General features: G+C 43.2%; 1 protein-coding gene across 1 annotated transcript in view; it reads right to left on the bottom strand.

The window, feature by feature from the left end:
• The window catches only part of NSD2 (nuclear receptor binding SET domain protein 2), an 89,800-nt gene that overhangs the window by 10,631 nt on the left and 51,383 nt on the right, over positions 1-27,786 (bottom strand). The window contains exons 10-18 of the mRNA XM_063107294.1: positions 18,064-18,195; positions 17,123-17,246; positions 15,795-15,995; positions 14,858-15,037; positions 14,344-14,500; positions 14,001-14,206; positions 12,366-12,469; positions 10,622-10,891; positions 9,377-9,493 (exon numbers count right to left, since the gene is read on the bottom strand). Of these exons, the coding sequence (XP_062963364.1) occupies positions 9,377-9,493; positions 10,622-10,891; positions 12,366-12,469; positions 14,001-14,206; positions 14,344-14,500; positions 14,858-15,037; positions 15,795-15,995; positions 17,123-17,246; positions 18,064-18,195 (1,491 nt within the window). The remainder of the gene's footprint in view (positions 1-9,376; positions 9,494-10,621; positions 10,892-12,365; positions 12,470-14,000; positions 14,207-14,343; positions 14,501-14,857; positions 15,038-15,794; positions 15,996-17,122; positions 17,247-18,063; positions 18,196-27,786) is intronic.

Genomic DNA, 27,786 nt, shown 5'->3' with positions numbered 1-27,786 from the left:
TTTGGTAATTTCACATATAGTTTTCACATGGATACTTGACAAACTCTAAAGTTAATAAAATCTCTCCCCTCCATCCACCCAAAACAAGAAGCTCCCCCTGGCTTTGCCCCGTGCCTCTGACACTCCCTGTGACTGTATTTAATGCCTCCCTATGTTCATATTCCCTCCTTCCACCAAGCAGTCATCACCACCCATCACAACTTTGCACAACCTATTTAGATTTCTCCACATATCCACAAACTTATTTATTCACCATTACTTCTTGGATCTCACATTTAACTCTGAAGTTCAATTTTCTTCCTGAAATAGCTCCTTTATTATTTCCTTCAACTACATTGTACTGATGGTTAAGTTCTCTGCATCTTTGTCTGAAGTGATAGGTTAAGCAGGGTGCGCAATGGAAGGGGTGGGTTATTTTCCCTGAGCACTCTGAAGTTCATGTGGCTTTTATCACACTTTGAGAAATCTGACAATCTAACTGTTGATCCCTGGAATATGCTCTTACCTGTCTCTCTGGTTGCTTTTAATCTCTGTAGTCGTTGGTATCCTACAGGGTTTTTTTGTTTGTCTGTTTTTCAACAACATATCTAGGCATAGATTTATTTTTATTTATCCTGCTCAAAACCTGGTGAGTTTCATCAGTAAGATAATATATGTCACAGAGATTCCCCAAAATTCTTTTCTCACATTGCCTCTCCCCCAGATCTCCTGTCTTCCCTGTCTCTTAACCTCTTTACAGAGTTTTCATCTTTTTGTCTTTCTGTGCTGCAATCCAGAGAATTTATTTCATGCAGTCCTCCACTTCAGTAACTTTCCCTATAGCTGTATAATTTTTCTTAACTCATTCATTGGATTAATTCAATGACTATATTTTTCAAAAAATGTTTTATCATTGTAAAATAAACCTAACAAAATTTACCATCTTAACCATTTTTAAATGTACAGTTCAGTGATATTAAATACATTTATAATGTGCAACCATCCATCTCCAAAACTCTTCTCATCTTGTAAAACTGAAACGGTACCCATTAAACAATGACTCCCAGCCCCCCGCCCCAGCCCACCTCTATGAATTTGACTACTCTGAGTTCCTCTCAGAACTGGAATCACACAGTATTTGCCCTTTTGTTACTTGTTTGTTTCTCTCAGTATAATGTCCTCAAGGTTCATCCATGTTTAGCATATTGCAGAATTTCCTTCCTTTTTAAAGCTGCATAATAAATACTCAACTGTACGGATACACAGTCATATGCTGTATGACAACGTTTCAATCAATGATGGACTACATATACAACGGTGGCTATACCATACAGCCTAGGTGTGTAGAAGGCTATACATCTAGGTTTGCGTAAGGCACACTATGATGTTTGCACAATGATGAAATTGCCCAACAATGCATTTCTCATTTATCCGAATGTACCCCCGTCTGTAGTGGATTGAATTATGCCCCCCCAAAACTCCCTGAAGCTTGAATTGTGTCCCCCAAGTTTTATGTATTAGAAACTTAGCCCCCACTGCGACTGTTAAGAGGGTGGGAAATCCTATTATGGTCATTGAAAGGTGGAGCCTTGAAGAGGTGACTGGACTGTAAGACCGTGCAGTAGTGAATGGATTAAAAATGGTGGTCAGGGGTGTGGTTCTGAGGGCTTTAAAAGAAGAGGAGGGTCTGTCTTTTGCTCTCTGCTCTCTCTGCTCCCACCATCTTGTAATGTGAGACCCCTGGGTCACTTTCGCCACCACCAGATGCACTTTGGACTTCCCAGCCTTAGAAACTGTAAGCAATAAATTTCATTTTTCTTTATAAATCACCCAGCTCCATGTATTGTCATAAGCAACACAAACAGACTAATACTGATGTCCTTAAGCAACACATCACTATACCACATTTTGATTATCCATTTATCAGTTGGTTGACACTCATGTTTCTTCCATGCTTTAGCTATTGTGAATGATACTATGAAAATGGGTGTACAAATATTTTTGAGTCCCTGCTTTCCATTCTTTTGTGTATATAAGCAAAAGTGAAACTGCTAAATCATACGGTAATTCTATTTTTAACTTTTTGTGAACCCACCATACTGTTTTCCACAGCAGCTATTTTATTTGACATTCCACCAACAGTGCACAAGGGATCCCGTTTCTCTACATCTTCTCCAACACTTGTTACTTTCTGATTTGGGGTTTTATCGTTTTGTTTTGTTTTTGGCAGCTGGCCAGTACAGGGATATTTTCTGGGTTTTTTGATAGTAGCTATCCTAATGGTGTGAGGCGGTATCTCATTGTAGTTTTGATTTGCATTTTTCCTAATGATTACTGATATTGAGCATTTCTTCATGTGTTTATTGGCCATTTGTATATCCTGTTTGGAGAATGTCTATTCAAGTCTCTTGCCTATTTTTAAATTGGGTTGTTTGATTTTTGCTGTTGAGTTTTAGAAGATCTCTTTATATCCTGGACATTAATCCCTTATCGTATAAATGATTTGCAAATATTTTCTGTGGGTTGCCTTTTTACTCTGTAGAGAATGTCTTTTGATGCACAAAACTTTTAAATTTTCATCAAGTCCAATTTGTCTACTTTTTCATCTGTTGTCTGTGCCTTTGGTGTAATATCTAAGAAATCATTGCCAGATCCAATGTTGCCAAGCTACTGCCCTATGTTTTCTTCTAAGAGTTTCACTCTTTTAGGTCTTACACTTAGGTCTTTGATCCATTTTCAGTTAATTTTTCTATATGCTATTAGGTAAGTGTCCAAATTCATTCTTTTGCATGTGGATACCCAGTTTTCCCAGCATAATTTGTTGAAAAGATTGTCCTTTCCCATAAAGAATGATCTTGACACCCTTGTGAAAAAATCATTTCACTATATATGCAACGTTTTATTTCTGGGCTCTTTATTCTGTTCCATTGGTCTGTATGTCTGTCTTTATATGAGGTACTATACTGTTTGATTACTGTAGATCTGTAGTAAGTTTTGAAATCAAGAAATGTGAGTCCTCCAGCTTTGTTCTTTTTAAAAGACTGTTTTGGCTATTTGAGGTCTCTTAAGATTCCATATGAATTTTAGGGTGGGTTTTTCTATTCCTGCAAAAGATGTCATTGGGATTTTGATAGGGATTGCATTAAATCTGTAGTTCATTTTGGGAAGTATTGACAGTTTAGCAATATTAAGTCTCCAATATACAAACACAGGATATGTTCCCATTTGTCTTCTTTAATTCCTCTCAGCAATGTTTTGTATTTTCATTGTACAAATCTTTCACATCTTTGGTTAATTCCTAAGTATTTTATTTATTTATTTATTTATTTTTTTTTTTTTTTTTTGGCAGCTGGCTGGTACAGGGATAGACCTCTGGACCTTGCTGTTATCAGTACCACACTCACCAACTGAGACAACCAGCCAGCCTTTTTTTTTTTTTGGATGCTCTTGTAAATACAATTATTTTTGTAATTTCATTCTCAGATTGTTCATTGTTAGTGTATAAAAATGTAACTGATTTTGTGTGTTGGCTTTGTATCCTGCTACTTTGCTGAATTTATTTATTAGTTCCAACGGTTTTTTTGTAAACTCTTTAGAGCTCTCTACATAAAAAATATCATCTGCAGACAGAGATTATTCCCTACTTCTTTCCATTTGGATACCTTTTATTTCTCTGTAATTGCTCTGGCTAGAACTCCTAGCACCATGTTGAATAGCAGTGTAAAAGCAGACGTCCTTGCCTTGCTCCCGATCTTAGAAAAAGCTTTCAGCCTCTCACTAATGAATATGATGTTCACTATGTTTTTCATATAATGGCTTTTATTATGTTGAGGTATGTTCCTTCTACTCCTAGCTTGTTGAGTGTATTATTTTATGATAAAAATAAAAGGGTGTTGAATTTTGTCAGATGATTTTTCTGCATAAAATGAAATGATCGTGTGGTTTTCTCCCTTCATTCTGCTAATGTGGTATATTACACTGACTGCTTTTTGTATGTTGAACTGTCTTTGTATTCTAGAAATAAGTCCCCCTTGGTCATGATATATAATCCTTTTAATAAGCTTCTGAATTATTATTATTTTTTTTTTTGATGGGGGAGGAGCTGGCTGGTAAGGGGGTCTGAACCCTTGACCCCGGTGTTAGCTGCTGACTTCTATTTGCTAGTACAGGTGCTCCTCTACTTACAATGGGGCTACGTCCCAATAAACCCATCGTTAAGTTGAAAATACCGTAAGCTGAAAATGCATTTAACACACGTAACCTACTGAACATCACAGCTTAGCCTAGCCTACCTTAAATGTGCTCGGAACAGTTACGTCAGCTTACAGTTGGGCAGCACCATCTAACACCAGCCTGTTTCATAATAAAGTGTTGACTATCTTGTGTAATTTATCAAATACTGTACTGAAAGTGAAAAATAGAATGGCTGTATGAGTTTTCAAAATATGGTTTCTACTAGATGCTCTCACTTTCACACCATCATAAAGTCAAAAATCATAAGTCAAACCATTGTTAAGTCAGGGACTGTATTTTATTGAGGTTTTTTGCCTCAATATTTACACGGGATATCGGTTTGTAGTCTTCCTTTAATGTAGTGTTGTTGTTTGCCTTTGGTATCAGAGTAATGTTTACCTAATAGAATGAGTTTGAAAGTGGTCCTTCCTCTTTAATTTTTTGGAAGAGTTTGAGAATGATTGGTATTAGTTTGTCTTTAAATTCACCAGTGAGGCCATCTGGTCTAGAGCTTTTCTTTGTTGGGAGATTTTTGATTACTGATTCAATCTTTTTACTGCTTTAGGTCTGTTCAGATTTTATATTTTTTTCATGATTTAGTCTTGGTAGGTTTTGTGTTCTAGGAATTTGTCCATTTCATCTAGGTTATCCGATTCATTGGAGTATAATTGTTCATAATACTCTTATAACCCTTTTTTATTTCTGTAGAATCGGTAGTGATGTCCCTAGTTTCATTTCTGACTTCAGAATTTGAATCTCCTCTCTTTTTTTTCTTAGTCCATCTAGCTAAAGCTTTGTCAATTTTACTGATCTTTTCAAAAAACCAACTTTTAGACTCATATAATTTTAGAGTTATAGTGCTCTAATTTGAATGTATAACAGCTTAGCTTCAATAACATAAAAACTTGGTTCCTTTACTACTGTCCCCACCCCTTTTAGTTGTTGATGTCACAAAATTACATCTTTTTATATACTGTGTGCCCCAAAACATAAACTAATAATTCTTTTAAACACATTAGTCACTTAAATTATGTACAAAATAAAATGTGGAGTTATAAACCAAAGTTACAATAATACTAGATCTTGTGCTAATAATTATTTTTTTTGTTTGTTTTTTTGGTGGCTTGCCAGTAATAGGGATCAAACCCTGGACCTTGGTGTTATCAACACCATGCTTTAACTGAGCCAACCAGCCAGTCCCCTAATAATTTCTTTAAATGTATTACTTTCTGGGGAAAAAAAAAGAAAAATAAATAAATAAATGTAACAGTTTCTTAAATCATGTAGAAAACAAAAAAAGTAGAGTTTTAAACCATTGTTACAATAATACTAGCTGCCCATGTAATTTACTTTTATTGAGATCTTTATTTCTTCATGCAGCTTCTGGTTACTGTAAAGTGCTCTTTCACTTCAATCTGCAGGACTCCCTTGAACATTACTTGCAGGGCAGGTCTAGTGGTAATGAACTCCCTCAGCTTTTGTTTATCTGGGAATGTCTTAATTTCTCCCTCACTTTTGAAGGATGGTTTTGCCAGATATCAGATTCTTGGTTGACAGGTTTTTTTCTTTTAGCACTTTGAATATATCAGCCCACTGCCCTCAGGCCTCCAAAGTTTCCAATGAAAAATTTGCTTATAATTTTATTGAGGATCCCTTGTACATGACGCCACACGGCTGGTGGAGGGGGGGATGCATAGCTGGTACTGTGCTAAGAGCTGAAATTGACCAAAATTAAATTATCATCCAAGCCTTTCTCTGGAAGTTGCAAGCCTTCACTAGACTCCAGAGTTCCAAAATAGTCACATCAGCAGCCGCTGCCAGTGCAGCGGTTGTCTAGGTGAGGAGACCAATTCCGGGTGCTTCCTGATCACCATCTGCCCAGAATCCTCTTAATAACTGTATTTTAACTCCCAGTTTTAACTGTTCAAATCTGCCTGATTTACCCCTCGTGTATGTATGTATGTACAATATCTCGTGTGTGTATGTTCTCTAAACCTCTTTCATGACTAACCATTTCTAACACACTTATTTCACATTATCCTTCAGACTTAGCCTTATTAACTCAGCAAAACCTTTCACTTTGAAGGGTCTGCTGATGGGGGGGTCACATTCTATTGTGCTTTGCAAACATTTAAGTGGGGCTCATACTTTATTTTTATTTTGTTTCTTATAGGAAACAATGAGATATGAATTATTTAAATGTCTCTCTCAGGACTGGCCGTTTAGTTCAGTTGGTTAGAGCATGGTGCTGATAACACTCCAGAGTTTGATCCCTGTACCCACAGCTGTCAAAAAAAAAAAAAAAAAAGAATGAATGCCTCCCGTGTGTCACAGGCTTTATCCAAGTATCCCAGGTGAATTACCATGTCAGAGACCGATTTGTGTGTTAAATGCTTGACTTGGCATGTCTGACAATACACAAGTCATTTACATTTAGAATCTAAAACAGAGAAAAGGCATAGGCCTAGGGTTTCAATTTCTAACAAAAAAATAACTCCGCTTGCTCTCTCCCCAGATAAAAGAGAGAAGGTATTTGCTGCCTCCTGGGACAAGTTTATTGGTCCCTTCCCTAGGGCTACAGCCCTTCGAGGTGTCTATACAGGGACCTCAGCTCCAGCTGGCCACCAGGCCTCTGAGCAGGCTTTGTCACTGTTCCCACAAGGGTTAAAATGCAAGCCCCTTACCCATCCCACGATCCCCAGGGAAGCTGCACGTAGCACTCTTTCCTCCTGCTCCAGCCTCGCAGAGCTTTTCTGTCTGCACAGCAAGCTCAGCCTCCTTCCCTGTCAGCTGACAGAGGTGCTGCTAGGGAGTTTCACTGGGAGAGGTCAGGCAATTCTTTCTCTATAGTTGGTTATTCTTGGTTTTCTGATCATTCTGTACTTCAGAATCCCTGTTCACCTGCTTACTGAGTGTGCAAGAGCCCACCTCCTAACCAAGGCTTGTGTTGACAGGGCTCTAGAGGAATGTGCTGGGTGCCATGCCCTGACCGCCTGGGGGAGGAAGTACCACCCACCTCTCTAGCTCTAGGGCCCACACCCTTTTAACTAATTGTTTTATTTTAGGTCTATCTATTTATTTATTTATGGCTGCTGGCTGGTACAGGGATCTGAACCCTTGACATTGGTTTTATAACACCGCACTCTAACCAACTGAGCTAGCAAGCCAGCCCCAACTCTTTTATTTTAAAAAATTGCAAACCTACAGATAAAATGGATGAATAGGACAGTGAACATCAGTACACACTTCATCCAGATTCACTACTAACATTTTACCACATCTGCTTTTTCTCCGCCTCTATTTTGTGTCTGTATGTGTATACATATATACATGTGCATGCATATACACATGTGCAGGCACATATATTTATGTGTGTGCATGTGCATGTACCTATGTGTGGGCATATATATATATATACATATGCATGTATATACACGTGTGCAGGTATACACGTATACATGTACACACATGTGTAGGTGTACATACGTATGTGTACGTGTGTGTGTGCAGGTATGCGTGTGTGTGTTTGTATACATGCATACGTATATATGTATGTGCAGGTGTACATTTGTGTGTATGTACACATACACATTCTTCCGATCCTCTGAGAGTGAGTTACTGACATCTGACACTTGACCCCTAAACACATCACAAGGCATTCTGCTGCATAGCGCATAGCACCTTCCACACCTGAGAAATTTAACATCAAGAATAGCTTCAGGCCTGGACAGTTAGCTCAGTTGGTTGAACCGTGGTGCTGATAACACCAAGGTCCAGGGTGCGATCCCTATAACAGCCAGCTGCCAAGAGAAATAAATAAAAGCTTCTTATCCAAATTAGGATTTCCCCTACTGTCCCCCAAAATGCCCTTTCCCCCAGGATATGGTAGAGAAGCATGCCCTTCCTCTGGGTGTGCTGTCAGTATCTCTTAGCCCAGAACTTTTGTCCTACATGACCCTGACCTCATTGAAGAGTCTAAGCCCTGTGACCTGTGGCAAATGACACACAGCCCCATGCTCACCTGGGGCAGGCTCCACTGGCCACAGCTCCCCATATCCCCTGGGAGAGGGCCACAGTTTCCCCAGGGACTGCCTGACGGGTCCCTGGAACCATTCTTATTTCCACAGCAGCACTTTCTCTCTAGATATCATCACATCTTCTTTCTGTCTTCCATGGATTATTCAAAAATTTTGGTCTGTGATCATTTTCTATCTTGTTTTCAAGCACTATTATTAACCTCCTCTTTTAAAAATAGCCACACTTTGGGCCAGCCCCGTGGCTCACTCGGGTGAGTGCAGTGCTGTTAGCACCAAGGCTGTGGGTTCGGATCCTATATAGGGATGGCTGGTGCACTCACTGGCTGAGCGTGGTGCGGATGACACCAAGCCGAGGGTTGTGATCCCCTTACCGGTCCCAAAAAAAAAAAAAAAAAAAAAATAGCCACACTTTCCTGCTAGATTATGAGCTTAAGGGCAACAAGAGGCAGAAATGTGCATTCTGTGTCAACCTTCCTCTCAAAGAGCATCAGGCGCCAAGGAGGCTGTGCCGTCCCAGCTGAAGGTGGACAGCAGCAGACGGCTGCCGTGTGCAGGAAGGAACGACACCCACTTTCCTGGGTGCCATGGTCACTAGAGGGACTGGCCTGGGAAGGCCTCACAGAGGCAATGCTCCAAGTGGTTGGACGTCAGTCCCAGACCTGAGAGCATTCCAGATGCACTTTACCTATATGTTTATCTCCTGGTTTAGCCCACTCATGGACAGATTGTCTCATCATAATTCTTTGAGGACACTGACCTCCACTAGCACTCAGGTTCCAAAATGTTTAAAAATCTGGGCATCAAATAAGCAACGAACAACCAAAAAAGACTCCACTACGTAACCAAAAAGATATGAAACCTTCTTCATCTGTGCTTTTTTCTTCTCCCTGACCCTAGTGAGACCGCTTGGTACGCTCTTTGGGCACTACTGAACACACTCCCAAATGCTCTCACTAGCTCTGGCCTTCAAGCAGCTGCTGAAAGACACCTTGCACTTCAGAAGAAAATGTGCAGATGTTTGGAAAAAAACAACTAAGGAGATGAAAGAATAATGTCACAATGCAACACCACATTCTACAGTGGGCCATAGGGCCCGTCCCACCTTTGGGATGCTTCGGCAGCGTTACCTTGTCTATGGTGAGCATGTAGAAGTGGGTGATGTCGTTCTCATGCGCGTACTTGATCCTTGCCATGCACTCCTCCTCATCAATCAGCTCCCCAACATACTCATTGACAAATTCTCCCTGGAAATCAGAAGAGCACGGTGAGGATGGGAGTGCGCTGACCACTCTCAGCATCAGGGCTCAAGGCTCCCCATCCGCCACCACTCAGATCAGGGCCCCAGGCACATCACAACACGGGCCAGGGGGGCGGGGTATCTTGCACAGTAAATTCACATGATCTCATCCATATTCTATAAAAGCTGTCAATGAAAAATTTATTTACGTATTCTTGAAGTAGCAACATTCCGGACCCTGCTTCCTACAATAGCTTGTCTCTTAGGAGTACTGTCTGCTAACCAAGCTTCCACATAGCCCCATTACATATCAATTCCCCTAACAGAGAAAATGGTTATAAATAATTTGAGAGGCTACACAGAGAGTCTGGATGAATCAGCAATCATGACAGAAAGAGGACTGAGGTTGCTGGGGGTGTTTCTAAGCAGTCTTTTGGGCCACAGCTGGTACTGTCACCAGGGCTTTCAGTCTCTCTGTGCTGGATCAGCCCTGAGTATGGACCTGGGGTCTGAGGCCACCTGGCCTTAGGCTATTGCAATGCATGCTAGGGCTGGGCTGCAGCAACATAACCAATTCCACTTTCCTCTTTCCACACTGAGTGCACTTGGTGCTTCCACAAGAGAACAAAGGCGGCTATAAGGGGCCACTGGTGCGTACTAACAACTTCCTCCTAGGCGATGCCAGAACCATACCTCAAAGGAGCCTACTTTTCATGTCTGCTCAGTAAAAGCCCCTGAGCATCTGGCTACTACTAGTGTGAAAATCTTTCTGTTTCATGAAAGCAACCATCAAAATTCTGACCTAAGGCATGCTTTAGGGAATTTATGCGTTTCAGCACCGATAGATGTCTTTCATGTAACATCTTAAGATATTCAACTGTAACAGTTCAATTCGAAAAACATGTTCTAAAATACCATTCTTGGGCTGGCTGGTTAGCTCAGTTGGTTAGAGTGCAGTGTTATAACACCAAGGTCAAGGGTTCAGATCGCTGTATGGGCCAGCCGCCAAAAAATAAAATAAAATAAAATAAAATACCATTCTTACATGAATGCAAACACAGTAAGCAGACCTAAGGCTAAGTAACCAGTGAACCACAGTCTCTTAGAAGCTGGGGCAGAGTGCCACAGCACATACCTTTCTGATATCCCTCTTGGCGACCAGGCCCCACCCTTTGCCGTCTGTCCTGATGATCTTGGTCTCGGGGTACTGGCGCTTGGTGAAACACTGGTTCTGGCAGTACTCGCCCGCAGGACACACCTGCGGGTGGCACTCGAACATCAGCATCCTGTTTAAACACTCCGAATCAAAGCCACAGGGATTCTCATCTGTGGGCTTACAGTTGCACTTTGGGATTTCAGAAATATCAGCTGTATAGATCTGAACTTTCCCATAAGGCTTATTCACCTGCAGGGAAAAAGTAAGCTGGCTTGGCCCACACGTACATGGAGAGCCTTCCAGACTTCCCTCCCCGCCCAGCCTCCTGGTGGTCTTTATGCTTCAGAGGCCCTGCTGGGACATAATCATCAGAAGAGTCCCCCACCCAGACTCTGGAGGAGCTCTTCTCTGCCTACTTAACACAGGAGGCAGACAGATCAAACCCTAGCCTAGGGGCTTTAGAAGTTGGGGCTGGAGTGTGAAGTTTCCTTCCCAACACCCCCCCCCCCATTATTTTATCCTACTGTCTACGTTCCTCATTTATAAAAAGCAAGGCTCTCGGCTCTTGTAGGATTGAGAGAAAGCATGCCAGCTGCTTAGTACAATGCAGGTGTCCAGCCAGTGTGGGACAGGCACTCTCTTCAGGCACTTCCCCATCCGTCCTGCAGCAGGCCCCAGGGAGGGCACTCCAGGGAGAAAGTGGTGAACAAGAGGGCACAGTCTCTGCTGTTAAGACCTTGTGGCTCATTATTAACAGAAGAAGAGCAACCAAATAATAAAAGTAGCAGCAAAAAAGGAAAAGAAACTAAAGCTGAAATGGATAATTTTAGGGAAGATGTGGTGAAAGACATCCTTTTCACTGCTTTGGTATGACAAATTGTACATCCGCCTGGAGAACAATCTGGAAATATTCCCTAAGAATCTTAAAAGTTTTATGCTCTCAGACCCTGTAAATCTTTTCTGGGAATCTATCCCAACAAAAATATTAAATACAGATGAACATGCAGAATGCTTTCTTTACACAAAGACATCAGCTTTTAGGAGCAGAGACGGAGCCCATGACCCGGCTACAAGGCAGTGAGTGGCATGCTTGTGTCGAGAGGCCATGAGCACTGGGCGATGGGATGTGGGCAGCACCATCTCGCCAAGTGCAGGCTACTCTCACAGAGCTGTGCCCTGGCTATCGCTCCCACTTCCTGCTCGGGCTCCTGGGCTCACTGGAAGAAACATGGGGACAAGGAGGAACATCTTACTGTCCTTCCTTGATCTCCACACCTTTTGAGGTAGGAAGGTCATTTTTCTCAAGGACTCCTGCTGACTGAGCCGTACTGTGGCTGGGCACTGGCCCCCAATGACCACCTCTTATCTGAGCTCATCTCCAGCACACGGTGACAACCTGCTCCAGGTGGTTGGCTCATCCCTCAGTCCCTCCTGCTCCAGATAGCCTAGCCAGAACTGTCATTCCAACCCTTCTCTGGCTGCTATGCCAAGCGACACACTCTAAGGCCAAACAGACCACCCGTCCATACACCCCTGACTCTGCAGGCAGTCACCCTACTGTAAAAAGAGCACATGCTCGGTGGCAACGGCACTGCTATGTGCCTACGACTCCCGTGCAACTGTCCACACTGGGCACCACAGATACTGACTCAAGATGCAGCCTGAGCAGGAAGGGTCTGCATGCTTGAGAGTCACACACACACGTGCAGCTCTGACACATCACCTTGATGTGCTTATACGGCGGGGGCTTCCGCTCACTCTCCTGTGTCTCTCGGGCTTCCCTTTGAAGTTTGATTTCACGAAAACGAGCTTCAGCTTCTTGCAGTGCTAAAAAGTCAATGAAATACAAGTGAAAGATTTTAGTGAATAAATACATTTACCTTTTAAAGCTCTATATTTTAATGGTTTACTCTAAACTTTCACTGGTAAGTATAGTTTCTAGTTTCCATAAAACTGCCATGGAAAACTGTAAAAGGGCAGGTGTTTTTAAATGCTGCAGAGCGTTTTAAACAGAAGAGCATCAGGTGACTAAAGCATCGGGTCAATATGAGGAAGGCCCCAGGGTAGGTCTCTGCCTGGTCCTCCCCATCTTCACTGTGGTCTAAGGACAGAGCACCAGGATCAATACTCGGGACTTGCTGTCCTAAGATAGAAAACAAAAAAAAATACTACTTTTCCCTTCCAACAAGAAAAGGGGCTCTGGGAAGTGAACGACAGGCTCTAGCAAGAACAGAGGAAACACAAACGGCTGAAATCTGCCCTGAAAAGACAGCCCCGTGTCAACACTCGGCATGTGCTGTGGTCTGTACGAGTCAATCACACTGATGGGTCTAGCTCTACAGGATGCCAGCACCAAGAATCAGGAGTCACCCTCCCACCACTGACTGTCACACCAAACACATTAGGCTACTTCTTGATTTCAGTATATCTCCCTTTTAATAATTTTTGAAAATGTTTTGGTGCCCACCCACTCTTATTCAGACCTCTGAGTGCCCAGTGTGGGCTGAGGATTCAAAGGAGAGAAGACAGACTCCCAGTGCTCAGTGCAGCCTGCAAAGCCCTTGGCAGCCTGGAGCCGGCAGAGCTTTCAAAGCTCAGACTCCTACCTGCCTCTTTGCAATCAGCTGTGACACAGTTCTGGGTCTCCCTGAACGAGCCGTGTGTGCACGCTCTGGCCTCACTCACTCTTGACCGACCTAGTGTAAACGCCAATTCCTCCAGTGAAATGACCACCTTCCCACACTGTCTCCTCATGCCCAGGCCGTGGGCCAGCCGGGCCACATCTGTGTTCTTCTCCATCTCCCACCCCCAACACCTCATGAGGCACCTGATGCCCAGCGTGTCTGCTGGAGGGTAAAGCAAGACGAGCGCCTCACGCACAAGGTCCAGACAAACAGTACACTTTCCTCCAGATCTGCATCTTACATAAAGGCGAGCTATGAAAAATTTCTGTAAATTAGTACTAAAAATAATTTATCAAAAGTAGCATTACTGTATTTTAATAAAATGAATCACAAACCACTGTTACAAAAGCTATTAAACAGTATATCTTAGTCTATGCCTCAACAAATAAATCAGTCTATAAGCTTTCTTTTTTCTACATAATCTTCTTTTTATTTAACTAATTAATTTTGACAGCCAGCCAGTACAAGGATCTAACCCTGGATCTTGGTATTATCAGCACCATAATTTAACCAACTGAGCTAACTGGCCAGCCTACTTTTTTCTAATTTAAAAATACTGATAGAATGTTTAGCCCACTATTTTCTACAAAGATCAAACTTCAAAAAGCAGAAATAAGGATTAATAAAAGGCACAAGAGAGTGCTATTCAACTCTCTATCTGGAAATCTCCGTACCGTTTTTGAAGACTCTTCCGATCCCTCTGACCCCTTGGTAGCGGCTGCCCCGGTCCCCCTCCATGTATGGGAACACTCGCGCCTGATGCGTCCAGTAATAATCTTTAGACCCAAAGAAAAACACAGGGAATTCTCCAATCTCGTGCTTCATTTTCTGAATATTTGGGGGAACATTTTTGGGATGGCAAACTTCTGCTGGCCACCATCTATTATAAATATTAAAAACAGGATTCACAGACTCTTCAGAGAGAGTGACAATAACTTCAATATTTTAAGTACTGTAAAGTGAAACAAACACATTTGAACAAGAAAAGTCATAAAAACATGATTCTATTTCTCACACCTGTAATTCCCAAGTTTAACCCAGATAATATCTTGGAAATGTAGCTTCTTCCCAGCCCTGCAGTCGTTGCAGAACCAGCTTCCATCAGGCATCTCGATGTTCAGGCAGTCGGGGTGGAAGGCCGCTGGGCAGGACTCGCAGCAAAGAAGGCTTCCCCCTGCAAAAGGAGGGCGGGCTGGGCTTAGCCTGTCTCACATAGCCCAGCCCAGATCCAACTCCGCATACTCTGCAGCTATTACACATCCAACTCAAACATCAGGCTGAGAACAGCAATCTGTACATTAACACAAAAGCTAACGTTATTTTCCAGACAAATCATTTCCGCCAAGTCTGTGAAATGATGATAGTTACCTAAGTGATATCACGACATACTATTCAACGTGAAGACGTGGGAAACCGCCTCCGCGTGTCTGAGAGCCCCGTGCTAAGTGGCTCCTGCAGATGGCACACCGACCGTGCTCCCAACACCGACCGTGCTCCCAAGCCCCCAAGCCCCCACACCCCCACACCTCACCTTTGGAGCACACAAAGCACCAGCTCACGTTGACGTGGGCGTGGTGCCTCTTCCCTTTCCGAGCAGTGAAGTGACTCGTGCAGATGATGCTGTTGGAAGCAATCACCGAGCACCCGGCTGCCAGACAAGCATCCCCTCCATGGTAGGCAACAGGGCAGCGGACGCACCGCATCATTTTACCTGAAAGCAAAGGAGCATACCTAAAGACCCCAGACACTCTGACTCGAGCTGAAATGAACAGGACAACCAGAAATTGCTGACCCTCCACAAGTTTGCAAGCTAATGCTGAAACAAACTTGAGGTATTTGATGAAAACACCTTTCATCAAGGCAAAGATGCTTCAAAACAATGTTTGAGAAAATGGTCAAGCATCTAAAACGCCCTGTTCTAAAAAAAGGTCAACCAGTGTTTCTCAGCCCGGGCACTGCACCACGTTTAGCAGCATCCCTGGTCTCTCCCACTAAATGCCAGTAGCGTGTCCCCAAAATATCCCCAGACATTGCTAGATGTCCCCTGGCAGGCAAAATCACCTCTGGTATTGAGAAGTACCGACAACCTGCCACCCTTAATCCCACACATCTAACGCTAAGTAACGTGGTTGTGATCTGACATAAAAATGTTTTTCTTGCAAATGAAGGGGCCATTAAAGCTAGAGCAAATAAAATCTATCAAAACAGTTCAAAGGTTGCCCCTCTCCTAAAATCACGAATCTACAAGATGATATTTAGGATGGAAGGACAGAATGGGGGCAGGTCCTCTGTCAAAGAAAAACCCTCACCCCACCAGTGTCAAATCATTAACAGAAAAGCAAGTATTACCTGAGATAACTAAAGTTTGTGACCTCTGGTGACAAACCCAGCAGCTGCCATGCCCACCTGCCCAAGCACCAGTATGCCTGCATGGGAACCCACCCCGAAGCTGCAAGGTGCATCTGTACCTTTGGATGGTCTTGGGTTTGAAGGGTTTGAAGCATGGCAGCTCACACAGCTGTGCAGAGGGCAGCGAAAGCCTCGACTCTCAAACACAGTCAGAGGGTATTTTTTCACACAAGCTTCGTGGTAAAATTTTCCACACTGAGTCACAACACAGCGCTTGACATCTGTCTTGCTCTCCTTACACACAAAACATGAGTGAATCCCTAGCAAACAGTTAAAGATGGGTGGAGAGAGAGGTACAAAGAACAAGAATTAAATTGTAATTCTAAGCCACCAAAACCAAACAACTCTTTTTCAGAGGCAGCCTGTGTGGCTGAAGCATCTGGCTCTTTCAACCTTACTGACTAGTTCAAGCCTTCCCCAGAAAAGAAGTCCAGCCTTCAAGGGTTACCTAGATGTGACCTGAGCTCCAGCATCCCCTGAAGTATAGCAGAGTCTTGCTGCGCAGCCTGGGGGAGGCCCATTCTAAGTGGCAAGAAGTTTGAAGGAAGGGACCACTCTGAAGAAAGGCTCTCCCTCTCATCTACTCGAGGGCAGCTAATCAACTATGGTGGAGAGTCACTTATGACAAGAGGCAGATGCCCCAGAAGTGGGGTGCTGCTGCTGAACTATCTTGGCTTGGGTGGCTCTCCAGGTGCACTCCTGACCCAGGACATGTTCCAGCAACAGCCTGGAGACTCCTTGGGCCCAGCTAAAGGACAGAAGGGGCCCTACTGTGCAGCCTGTCTTCCCATCATGACCCCGGACTGTGCAGGCAAGACCTGTTGTGGTAAAGGTGCCAAGCACTCAGACAAGTGCGGAGCTGCTTCTTTCTGTTGAAACCAAAGCCCCAATTGACACTGTCTTCTTTCATAAAGAACTCAATGTTCCTATGAACTTCAGTGTCCTGTGACCCACCAGGTTATCTGTACTAGTAACACTGGGCCATCTGGAGCTGCAGCGCCCACTCCCGTGGTTGCCTCCCAGACAGAGGAGGCTCAGCCACCGTGGGAATAGTGTGGCAGAGCCCATGTGGCTGTCCCGTCACTCTGCCAGCCACTGTATACTGAACTAATTTTCGAGCAACACTCTTTCATGAAGGTAGGAAGGCCTACCACCTGATGGAAAGGGACTGATGGAGCACAAGAAATTGAAATCAGAGAGCAAACTGTTGGGGGCTACCGAGTGGTGGGCATCCCTGCCAGGTGCAGGCTGCAAGCTCCTGTGAGGGACAAGCACTGGAGGTGGGAGGGGGTGTTCTATGCTAGTGTCTCAGGGCAAGACTTTGCAAAGAGACAGCAGGAGAAGGTGGCCCACCCTCGAGAACAGCCTTAGAAGTAATAGGACTTGCCTGAGGCACACTCACTGCAGGTGAACCTCCCTTCCGGTCTCCGGGAAAGCCCGAGGCAGGCGAGGTGGAATGCTCCGCAGCAGGGACCTTCACACAGCAAGAGGCTGCCTGTCTTCTCACACAGCTGCAGGGACAGGAAGGAGGTGGTATGACCAGCACCCTGCACGAGCCTCTTCTGCATCCTTCCTTACCACAGGGAGACAGTCTGATTCTGTCTCAATGCCAGAAAACCCCATTTACTACTCAGAGAAATATGACCACACACACAGAGTAAAATGCCTGGCCTGAGCAGTATCTACCAGAAACACAGTTATCATATTAAAACCAGACATGTTACAGAAAGGGTTAGTCCCTCAGCAACAGCAAAGGAAACAACAGGATCAAAACCATGAAGAATACGTTCAAGATGTTTCAAATCAGATTTGAAAGTCAAGAAAACACAAGCACATTTTCATCAGAAATCAAAGTCAACCTAACACAGGCAACGAGTACCATGCTGACTACAGGCATTTCTCACAGATCAACAGCCCTGCATGGAAGCTCTGACTTTATCTCCATCTTACAGAGGGGCAGGGAATGAGGCACAGGAAGGTTATGTGACCCAGGTCCAGTCACCACACACGCTGCTGCACTGATGGGTGAGGGTCTGGTGACAGCCACCTCAGCCCATGGCCTGGCACCTCACCTCTCCCAACATACAATCTTCATATACATCAAAAGCATATCTGCATGCATGTGTATCACACATGACAGGTACATGGGTCACACATCCTACCCATGAATGAATGAAGTTAACTGAGGCATCTCAACCCCAGGACTCTTAGTGAGTGATGACAGGGCTGGGGATGCAGGGAGAAAGAGGACACTGCAGACTCTGTCTGTGCACCCGGGCCCTAGTCGGATGCAGCCATGGATAAAGCACATGGCTGCTTTCCCCTCACCTGACACACGTACTCCTTTTTGGCGGTCACTCCACGCTCTGACTTTTTAGATGAGACGGACGCTTCAGTCTGTGTTTCATCTGCACTTTCATATGGGGACTCTGAGGGCTCGTCTCCCGGGCTGTCTGAGACCTGGAGATGAAGTAGGCAGATAACAGTTCACTAGTCGCAGAAAACAGCCGGTGGCCGCACCCTCAGAGACACGCCCACCTGGCCTCATCTTCCAGAGTCCCTCTCAACACTCGACCTCACCGCCAGTGATGCGCTGTGAGTATACAGCAACTGGTTTTTGTGATAATACAACTTGTCGATTACGCTGTGTAGTAAGTTCAGAAATGGACTTTATTCTACTTAGTATCTAGTACACATATGTACATAAGAGCATATTCCTTAAAGATGAAGTAACTTTTATGAAAATCCAATTTTCTCTAGTAGACGAACTTTGGGATCAAGAATCTTGACCTTTCTTACCCAATCTGTTCAGGTCCAACTATGTTGAGGTAAGAGAAACGTGTTAATACCAAACAAATTTGTAAAGGAACCAAAATGAAGGTCACAGTGTGAGGCTTTGTAAAGCGGTGGTGCCGTGGAGCAGACTGTGCACTCTTCCAGAAGTGCACTCCCACGCCAGCATGCTGACCCAAAGGCCACCAGTGTCTTCCAGACCCACACCCGTGGACTGACTGCTCTGCCTGTCTTCTACCTCCCACAGCCTGTCTCCCCTAACATTCACAGTTCATTCACGCCTCCCACCAGAAGGGTAAGGTGGGAAAGGCAAGGTAACACCTGCCTACTGTACTGTTAGTATCTGAATCTAAGGAAAAGGCCTGGGAGAAAGACGTGGGATCCAAGCAAATGGAACGACCTGCAGGCTGCACTTCACTCATTGCTCCTTCACTTAACAGAGGTCATTAAGCCCAGGCTAAAGCCTCACCCTTGCTGTACAGAGCATTTCGTCCTCACGTGACAAGCAATATCAATAAATATTTAATGAATAAGATGGAAACACTAATTTATCAAATTTAGGTGACTAAAATAATTTGGTTTTCATTTGATGTTAGGTAAATAAGTGTTGAAAACTGAATCGTGCAGATGGAACAGAGAAGTATAAACTGCACTTCCTGTATACCTTGATAATCACAGAAAGTAATTATGTCATAGACTTGCTGTTTGCCAATAAATACAAAGCTAGATATTAAAACTGGGCCATATCAGAAAACAAAAATAAACCCCATTAGGGAATCTGACCAATCTGTAGCCTTATTATCAATGAGCTTTTTCCAGATTTAACTCACTGAAACTATAGGGAGCAGTGAAAGAAAAAAATTTTTAAATAAACACAGGAAATTTTTGCTGACTTAAAATTAGCATCAAAGTGGGCCAGCTCTCTGAGGGCTGCTGCTGGCTCTGGCAAACGTGGAGCGGTGACAGGCGTGCGGGCCCATAGTCTACTCTCACTAGTCTACTCTCACACCCCATAACACAGAGTCTAAAGAAAAAGTAGCTTTTTCAACTCAATCTTCTCACCTTTTCCAGGAAGATGGAAACAGCAGCATGAATGAACACTAAATTAGAGCAGCCAGGTTTTAAGGTTTTGTTCCCGGGAGGCTGACTGGGTGGAACTGCAGGGCCCACAGCCATGACTCCCCTGTCAGCCCACCTCCTACTTCTTTAACGTTAACATCCAGAAAGAGGTCATTTGAAATGCTTAGAGGTCAAACCCCAAGTTTAACAAGTCCATCAGATATGGGGTCATAGGTGGGGGCTGAGCAGTTGTGAGGTGACACTGGAGCGGACCCTGGGGAGCCCAGGGCATCGGGAAGCAGTGGCCACACCCTCTGGCGGGCTGCTCTCAGGACAGCCCACATGGCTACCCAAGGCTGAGCCGTCTGACTGATGCAGGAACGAGGCCCAAAGAAAGGGGCCATGACGGGCCCAAGGGAGGGGAGTCTAGTGCTTGATCTACCAGCCCACACTCTTCCCCTCATGTGGCTGGAAAACTTAAAAGCTAAAAAAAGAGAGAAAATACAGGGAGAAAAAGACAGAAAACACAAACCAGTTCTCGATCAGAAGAAGGAACAGCACCTTTTATTTAAGATTTACAGAAAAAGTTAGCACGTTTCCACTTGGAGATAGTTCCTAAGTTAACAAAATCTGTTTTGAGGAAATAAACACTGAATACATATTTTGAATGGAAATATAAATGTAAAGACACACAAGAGGCTCAATTCCTGATTAAGGTCTGAGACCCACATACAGAATACAGACCTTACAATATCACAGTCCATGACACAGGTTGCAGAAGATTCCGACTTTCATCCCACCACACCCTTCCCCAGTGACTGGACAGACAACTAGCCACAGTCAGGAAGGCTCCGAGGGCTCCGCTCAGCAAACCACCTGCAGGAAGAACGCGCACGCAGCATCGCAGCACCGCACTGCAGCTGCAGGCTCCACCTCCACGTGCGCCGCCGATGCCACTTACTTGGAGACACCATTTGTGGAAGTGACACATTCACCTGTACGGTCCCAACACAGTCCCAAATCTCAGTCTACGACATCTACGATCTATTCCAGATCCAATAGGATGCATTTGGAAAAAGAAAAGTGTAGTGACTGAACGGACAGAGACTCCATCAAGAACTTCCCCGTCGCTTCCCGCATCCACCAAGGCCACACTTGCGGCACTGATCTCCAAGCAGCTTAGTTCCTGACTTTTCAAAGTTTTCTTGAGGCTGAAAATACTTTCTCTACCTGCTACTCCATATGTGATAATACCAAGTTGCCTATTTGCCTTAGAAATACATTCCTTTAGGGGCAATGAATGCAGTCTCCTTGATATATTACAGGGACTTTTCAAGATGATATTACCAAACATAATGTAACCTAGTGAACACACTCCAGCCCACTGCTAGAAACACATAGCCTTTCAGGGTGACTTACGTGAACTGCAGTGAGGACCTACCTGCTGTGACTGCAAAGCAGTCCCCTACTCTTGAGAGTGGTGTTATACACATTGAGTTTTTAATTTTTTGACAAAACACAAATCCCTTCACAAGTTAAATGCTACATCATTTTAAAAATACAATTACAGACCTTGAACAATAAATACTTCTATAAACCAACATCATTTTCATGTTTAAGTTATGCTTTTGAAAGAGAAGAAATTGATAACTAGAAGTACTTTCACACAGTGTTTTGGATTTACAAATAATAAGAATCCTATGCTCAGCAGATTTAATAAGTTTAAAATTAAGACTAATTTCAAACAGGTCTTCCAAGTTAACATCACAGTGAAATATTGGAGTGGAATTAAAATAATTTAAAAATAAGTCACTCATCATCTAAAATATTATAATTCATAATAATTTTTATTAAAACAACCCTTCTAGGTTATGCAGACTAGAACCCTCCTAGCCGCCTCTACGTTCTTGGCTGGGGCTCGGTGAGAGTCACTGAGAAGAGAAGTGGTCTCCAGTCCACAGAGCTCCACTGTGCTTCACGGTCCTATTCCAACCTGCACAGGCTTCTGGGGAGTCAAACAGGAAGGTGGCAGCAAGAGCCAAGCAGTGGCTGTGGTCAGAGTCAGGCCACAGGGTTGCTGCTCCCAATTCAAGGCCTGCCCTCATCAAAGGTAAAGTAAGTCTCTAAAATGTCCTACCAACCCAACTTGGCCTATCTATGTCCTCAGCAGTGGCCATCCCATGGGGAGTGGGCTGGGGTGGGGCTGCTCTGGCCGGCCACAGGCAGCAGGCTGTGCTGTCTGGAGAGGACTTGAGAGATATGGTGACACAGCCCACTGTCTTCCTGCTTCCATCTGCATGTGTGGCTGGGCCACCCCCTCCAATTGGGCCAGAACCTCAGTCATTCCTTGAAAATACAATTGGCCTGTATGATTATCAGGCTTCAGAATATTGCCAAAGAGTTACATGCAAAAAGCCCAACAACTACGGGTAGGCTGGAAAAAAACTATAAATGTGGATCTAACATGTAACTGTGTAGTTAGAAAGGAATCTAACAAGACCAGGCCCATCAGGTTGTTGGAGGACTCCCCTTGCTGGTAAAAATGCCCCTCATACTTCTAGTACAAGGAATAAGATTAATACATATACATAATTGTCTACCTGCTAAGGACAGTCAATTTTCTATCACTGGCAGGTAAATTAGTGATAATTTCTAATACTCTAGGTAAAACAATAAAAACAGTACCTAAAAGAATAAAAATCAATTTCATTGACCAGAAGTCCTAAAACATACAGGAGTCAGTATATTTCTTTTTCTTTCTTTTTTTTCTAGAGCAGCCAGGAAGGAATATTTCTTTTAAAAAACTAAAAACTTTAGAAGTTGATAAGAAGCCAATAACAGCATCAAGAGCATTCTGAGAAACCTTTTCTAATGAGATAGTGATATTTCAGTTTCTCCAGCAAAAAACTATAATTTAGATTTATAATCTAAAAGATAAACAGCAGTCCTCAGCAATAGTTTTTCTGTTTATAGATTTTTAAAAACTGAGGTGATTTTAAAAGCATAAAATGCTACAGTTTCACACTAAGTCACAAGGGCTCTCACTGCTCCACGTGCAAGTATTACCTGGACAGAAGAACCTTTAAAGTGAATTAACAATTTAAATGGGCTAGATACGTTTGGGAAGTGTGTTATGTTAGAAATCAAGTGAAAAAGAAATGCAGCAAACTTGCCGAAGTCTTCATGATGTTATCCTCCATTTACCACTATTAGACAGCAGTCTTCCCTGGTGAAGGGAGGCCTGGGCTTTAAATCTAACCCTTCTGGGCACATCTCAGACCAAACACAGCCACTGAAGTCGGTCTTCACCAAACCACTTGCCAGGAGCCCCTTTCTATTTAACTGAATCAAGTGAACCGAGGACTGCCCTCCTGCTCAGAAATGCTGTGCTGGCACCCGACCAGCACTGAGGACAAGCTGCTCACCACTCGCAGCCCTGCCTCCAGCAGGCACAGCACCCACTCGCATCAGGATTGGGCGAGAACCTTCTCAAGGGCATTTGTTAATCATTTTAATTTATACACACACATAAGCATTTTTTTGTTTTGTTTTGGAACTAGATGCTAATTTACAATCTTAATTTTCTTCTGTTTTAGAACATTTCTGTGACAGACTCTTAGCAGGTATCATCAGAGTCACCCACCATCAGCAGACATTTGCTCTGCGTGGACCTGAGACCTGGCCACTCTCACACACTTTGGGCACAAATCTTGGGCAGGCAGGTCAGAGCCAAGAGGCTGTCATAGTAACACATGCGCTACTGTGTGTGTGGGTTCCACACGAAGCTGTCTCCCTCCTTCCCTTTGCTGTGTTCAGCGGTCAGCATCCCAGCACCACAAGCCTTGTGAAATGGTCGCCCCCCTTGTCCTGCTCCCCAGTCCCTGAGCACTCCTTTTTGAATATCCCTGTGCTTCCACAATAACTATTTCAACAAAAACCATGAAGTCAGACATAACTAAAGCTGTGGGGACCTCACGGAGATCATCTAAGAAGGCCTGCATGTCACACAGGAAGCAGGCCAACCCTCCCCAGAGGTGGCAGGACAGTCTTCCGGCTCCTGCTGAGGACCCTTCCCACATCACGCAGAGCCACACTCTGCCTTATGTTGCATGAAATTTGCTCCCTTGGGAAATGTCACTCAGGTTTCTTGTTGATTTTCAGGAACACCCTCTTAAAAACACTGGAGTGATTTTCAGCTGGGAGATGTACATATAATAGATACAAAGTATACTAAGGAGAGTACTGAGATGCAATTACTGAAATTGGGACTGAAGGAAGACGTTTAACTTTTACTTGAACTCTTAAGCAAGACCTGCAAGGCAGACAGAACTCTATCTGCAGCAGGTGGGGTGGTTTTAGAAGCAGATATTTAGATTTGACAGCCCAACAGCTCTCATATCTGTCTTACAGAAACAATGCAGGACCCCCACTGTCAACATGCACACTTTCTGGAGATGCAGCTCTATTATGACAGAATACTTTCATTTCTAGAACAACTACAATCTAAGCTTTTATGTATTCAGACACGTTTTCACCTGTTGTGAATGTCTCAAGTTTTATACTAGTGAGTCACTTCCCCTTGCCAGGCACAAACATGGTTCATGAAAGATGGTCTGAAGCAAACCAAACGAGGTCATTTAAATGACTCTCTGTATGATACACGCAAACCCATCTCTCAGCAACGGGCAGATCAGATGTCTCAAGGCAAGAGTCTATTTTAGGAAACAAAGGAACTCCACATTGAATTCACAGCATGATGAACTTTGGTGCTCCTGGCAGACAAGCTATTGCTCCTTCCTGAGCTCTTTCAAACACAAGCCCCTTTCCACCCACCTCCTTCGGGAAGCCAAGGGTTGACCCTCTTGGGAACTCTGCTCCTCCACAGCGAGACCACTGCTGGCATTTGGAGTGGGACAACTCTGCCATATGTGGGACTATCCCCCTCACTACAGAATGCTGAGTACACCTGCCCCTGCCTACCTGGTCACCTTCCCAATGACCCCAGGGAGCTGATGGCTCCCCCAGCTGAGAAGTGCCGCACAGTCCCCATCCTTGCTAGCCCCATGTATGCCTATGTACTCGGCTGATGAGAATGTTAAGACACTCAGCAGACACCACTCAGTTGCTCTGAAGGTGCTCAGCTTCTGCACTACAGAGGAAAGCACCTGCTTTTAGGCTGACTTCTAATGCATCCATCACGTATTGGCTGGCTGGCTGGTCACCTACTCAAAATTCATCATGTAATTTCAAACGAAATCCCTTCATTCCTGCCAAAAGCCTTTCAGGCTAAAGTCTTTACTTTGAGTGATCACTTCTCGAACTAGGGCCATTTTTATACCATCTTTTTCTCACATTTTTAAATTTGGTGTGTTTTTCTGGTTTTTTTCCTAAGTTTTAAATTTACTCTCTAGCTTTTTCATGTTCTTTAGGAACAGGGTAAGTTAGATCGCTCCAGGCCATCTTTGAGGCCCTGTATCCCACACATTGGAAGAGAGCCAGTGGGGCAGCCTAACCAGCCCTTAGCCACACAGTCCAGTGCCCTAAAGTGTTACACAGACAAATCCAGTGTTCTGCCACTTCTGGGTTTATTTTATCCTCACATGCATAATGCAGTCAAGAGGATCACTTTTCATGCCAAAGCAAAATTTATACTTTGGATAAAATGGAATGATGGCCATTTCATTGTTTTTATTATCATAACCATTACTCTCACAACAGCAAACCACCAAGTCCTTGCAAGGTGCCAGGCACCCTGAGTGTTCTGCATGCGATACATTACTTACTGGTTTAGAACAAAAGTATCAGAAACTTTCCTTAAAGGTAAAACACATTGAAGAGTCTGCTGGGAATGAACCCACTGCTAGTCATGCGTACTGTGAGCAGCACAGGCTCTGCCCCATAACCCGAAGAGCCAGTGAAGCCTCTTCCCTGCCATGCAGACATGCAGATGCCCGGGGCACGACACGAGGCTGACCACCCACAGTTCAGACAGTCACACATGATGGCTAGTGTTCTACACAAGCAAGTGATGAAGCGGGTGGTGTAAAAACCTGATTATCGTCTCCTTAGACACCAGTCATTGAATCAAAAGAGTCAAATGGTTCACAATGATACTGTAAATGGTTTTTTTTTTCCTAAAAATTTACTATATCTAGTGTCATAGTAAAACTGTTTAGTAAAAAAGGACTGAATCAAAACTCCTCCTGCCTTTTATGATGGAAATTACTTTCGTATCTACAGTACTGAATACATTTCACTGACAATGAGAATAGTTGGCGAGGGCTCCTGTTAATGTGTGCTGTTTGTTTTTTGTTTTTGAAGGTACAGATGCTGACATTTTTCAATAAAAATTCAGTAAGTGATGAACTGAGGGAAAAATGACCTCTACCAGGATCATCCCTTCTGTGCCATGTCACTGCTGTAGCTCTAGGATCACCCCTGGCTGAATCAGGGCCTCCTGTTCAACTTGAAATCTACATTGATCGTTGGAATATGAACGTGTTTCTATTATGAGATGAATGTGATTGATTAAATGGCCTTGATTAGGTATCTTACCTTAGTCTTAAAATTTGTTACTGTTTTCTTCATTGTATGTGTTTATTAATACCAGTAAAAACAGATTATCACACATCTTCCATAAAATGATTGTGATAGAAATGTCACTTAGTGTGTACGATGATACACCACCTGCAGCAGACATCTTGGAATATTACATCATTTTAAGTGCAGTACAGGGCAGCTGAGTTCAAATCCAACTTGACTGATGTGCGCTCCCATAAAAGCTGTTACCAGTGAAGGCGAAAAAAATAAGAATTTGCTCTACTAAGGGAATAAGAAATGAAGTTACAAAACACTTAAATCACATTAATTCCTTCACAGGCCTTTGTCATGCAAGTGTGCAATTTTAATCTAGTCTTTCTTTGGGTGATGTAGCACCATGTAATAATTATTCCAATATAAATTTTATTTATCACATATACCTTTTTCAAGAAGATTTTAAACCACAACATGATGTAAAATGTCTTGAAATACCAACTCTATGAAAATCCCTTATTTCAATCAAGTGTGATGAAAGGAAGGAAACATAAACATGCAAAGGGTGTGTGACCCAAACGAGGGACCACTGTGAACTCCCACACAGCAACTCCCAAGGTCACCTAACTTGTATCAGAACCAGGCCAAGTGGTCTACAGGGTGTTTTTTAAAAACACTACAATTTTCCTCACATGCGAACAGGCATTCAGCATTACATATGTTACAAATATTTACTGTGGTTTAGCAGTGTTCATACATAAGAGACAAGTCTATTTGTTCATCTAAAGTTGTTTTAATTAACAGTATAATTCTGTAAAATGAACTTTAAAAGAAGATTTATATAAGACACACAAAAGTGGCCTGATGGAAAAGGCCTAGTAATTTAAACATTTTTATGTAAGGAAATAATAATGGACACTACGGGATCTATGTGTCACATTCATATGAATTTAATGTGTTCAATATATAATATAAATGTATTTAATAACCTACCAACCTCTAAAGTTCTAAAAAATTAAAAATCAATTAAGTTTAATAATTAGAATATGCTTCATCTAAGTCTTCCCATGTACAAAACTGCCTGCGCCAGAAAGATTAAACTCATCCAACTCTCACCCTTGTCTAACCAATTTGTTTTAATCTCCACCCTTGCTATGTCAGCCCTGCATGCTACTTAAGACTTTGATACATATGATTTATGATCAGGAACAACAGACAAGATTCCAGTAGCCTTGTCGTTTTTCTTCCTATTTTATCTGACAACAATATAAGTAAAAACTCAATCAGATAAATGGACTAAAACATGATGCAAGAAAAACTAATTAAAATTTTTTCAAACAAAAATACCAACTAATATGAAAGGATCTACAGAACTAAAACTTTTTATTTCTAATACTCTTTTTCTTTGGAATTGTAGACCACCTTTCATTTAATTTTCTAGGATACTAATCTGGACTTAGACAAGAAAAAGGAATTTATAAAAAACTTGCATTTTTATGTTTCAGTAAGTTCCTAGAAGTTTAGTGAAGAATTCTTACTGCATTTCTCTAAATGTGTCCAAATGTAAGAAATGCTTAATTACTACACATACCAAGCTATGAGCAAGCCTCAGTCCCACATATGTGAGCAGCTCCTCACCACGACTGAGCTGGTTTGAGCCACTAA

This window comes from Cynocephalus volans, chromosome 9 (genome assembly GCF_027409185.1).
Source record: "Cynocephalus volans isolate mCynVol1 chromosome 9, mCynVol1.pri, whole genome shotgun sequence".
NCBI lineage: Eukaryota > Metazoa > Chordata > Mammalia > Dermoptera > Cynocephalidae > Cynocephalus > Cynocephalus volans.
The sequence above is the reverse complement of the archived record's forward strand: the minus strand, read 5'-3'. Positions and strand labels throughout refer to the sequence as shown.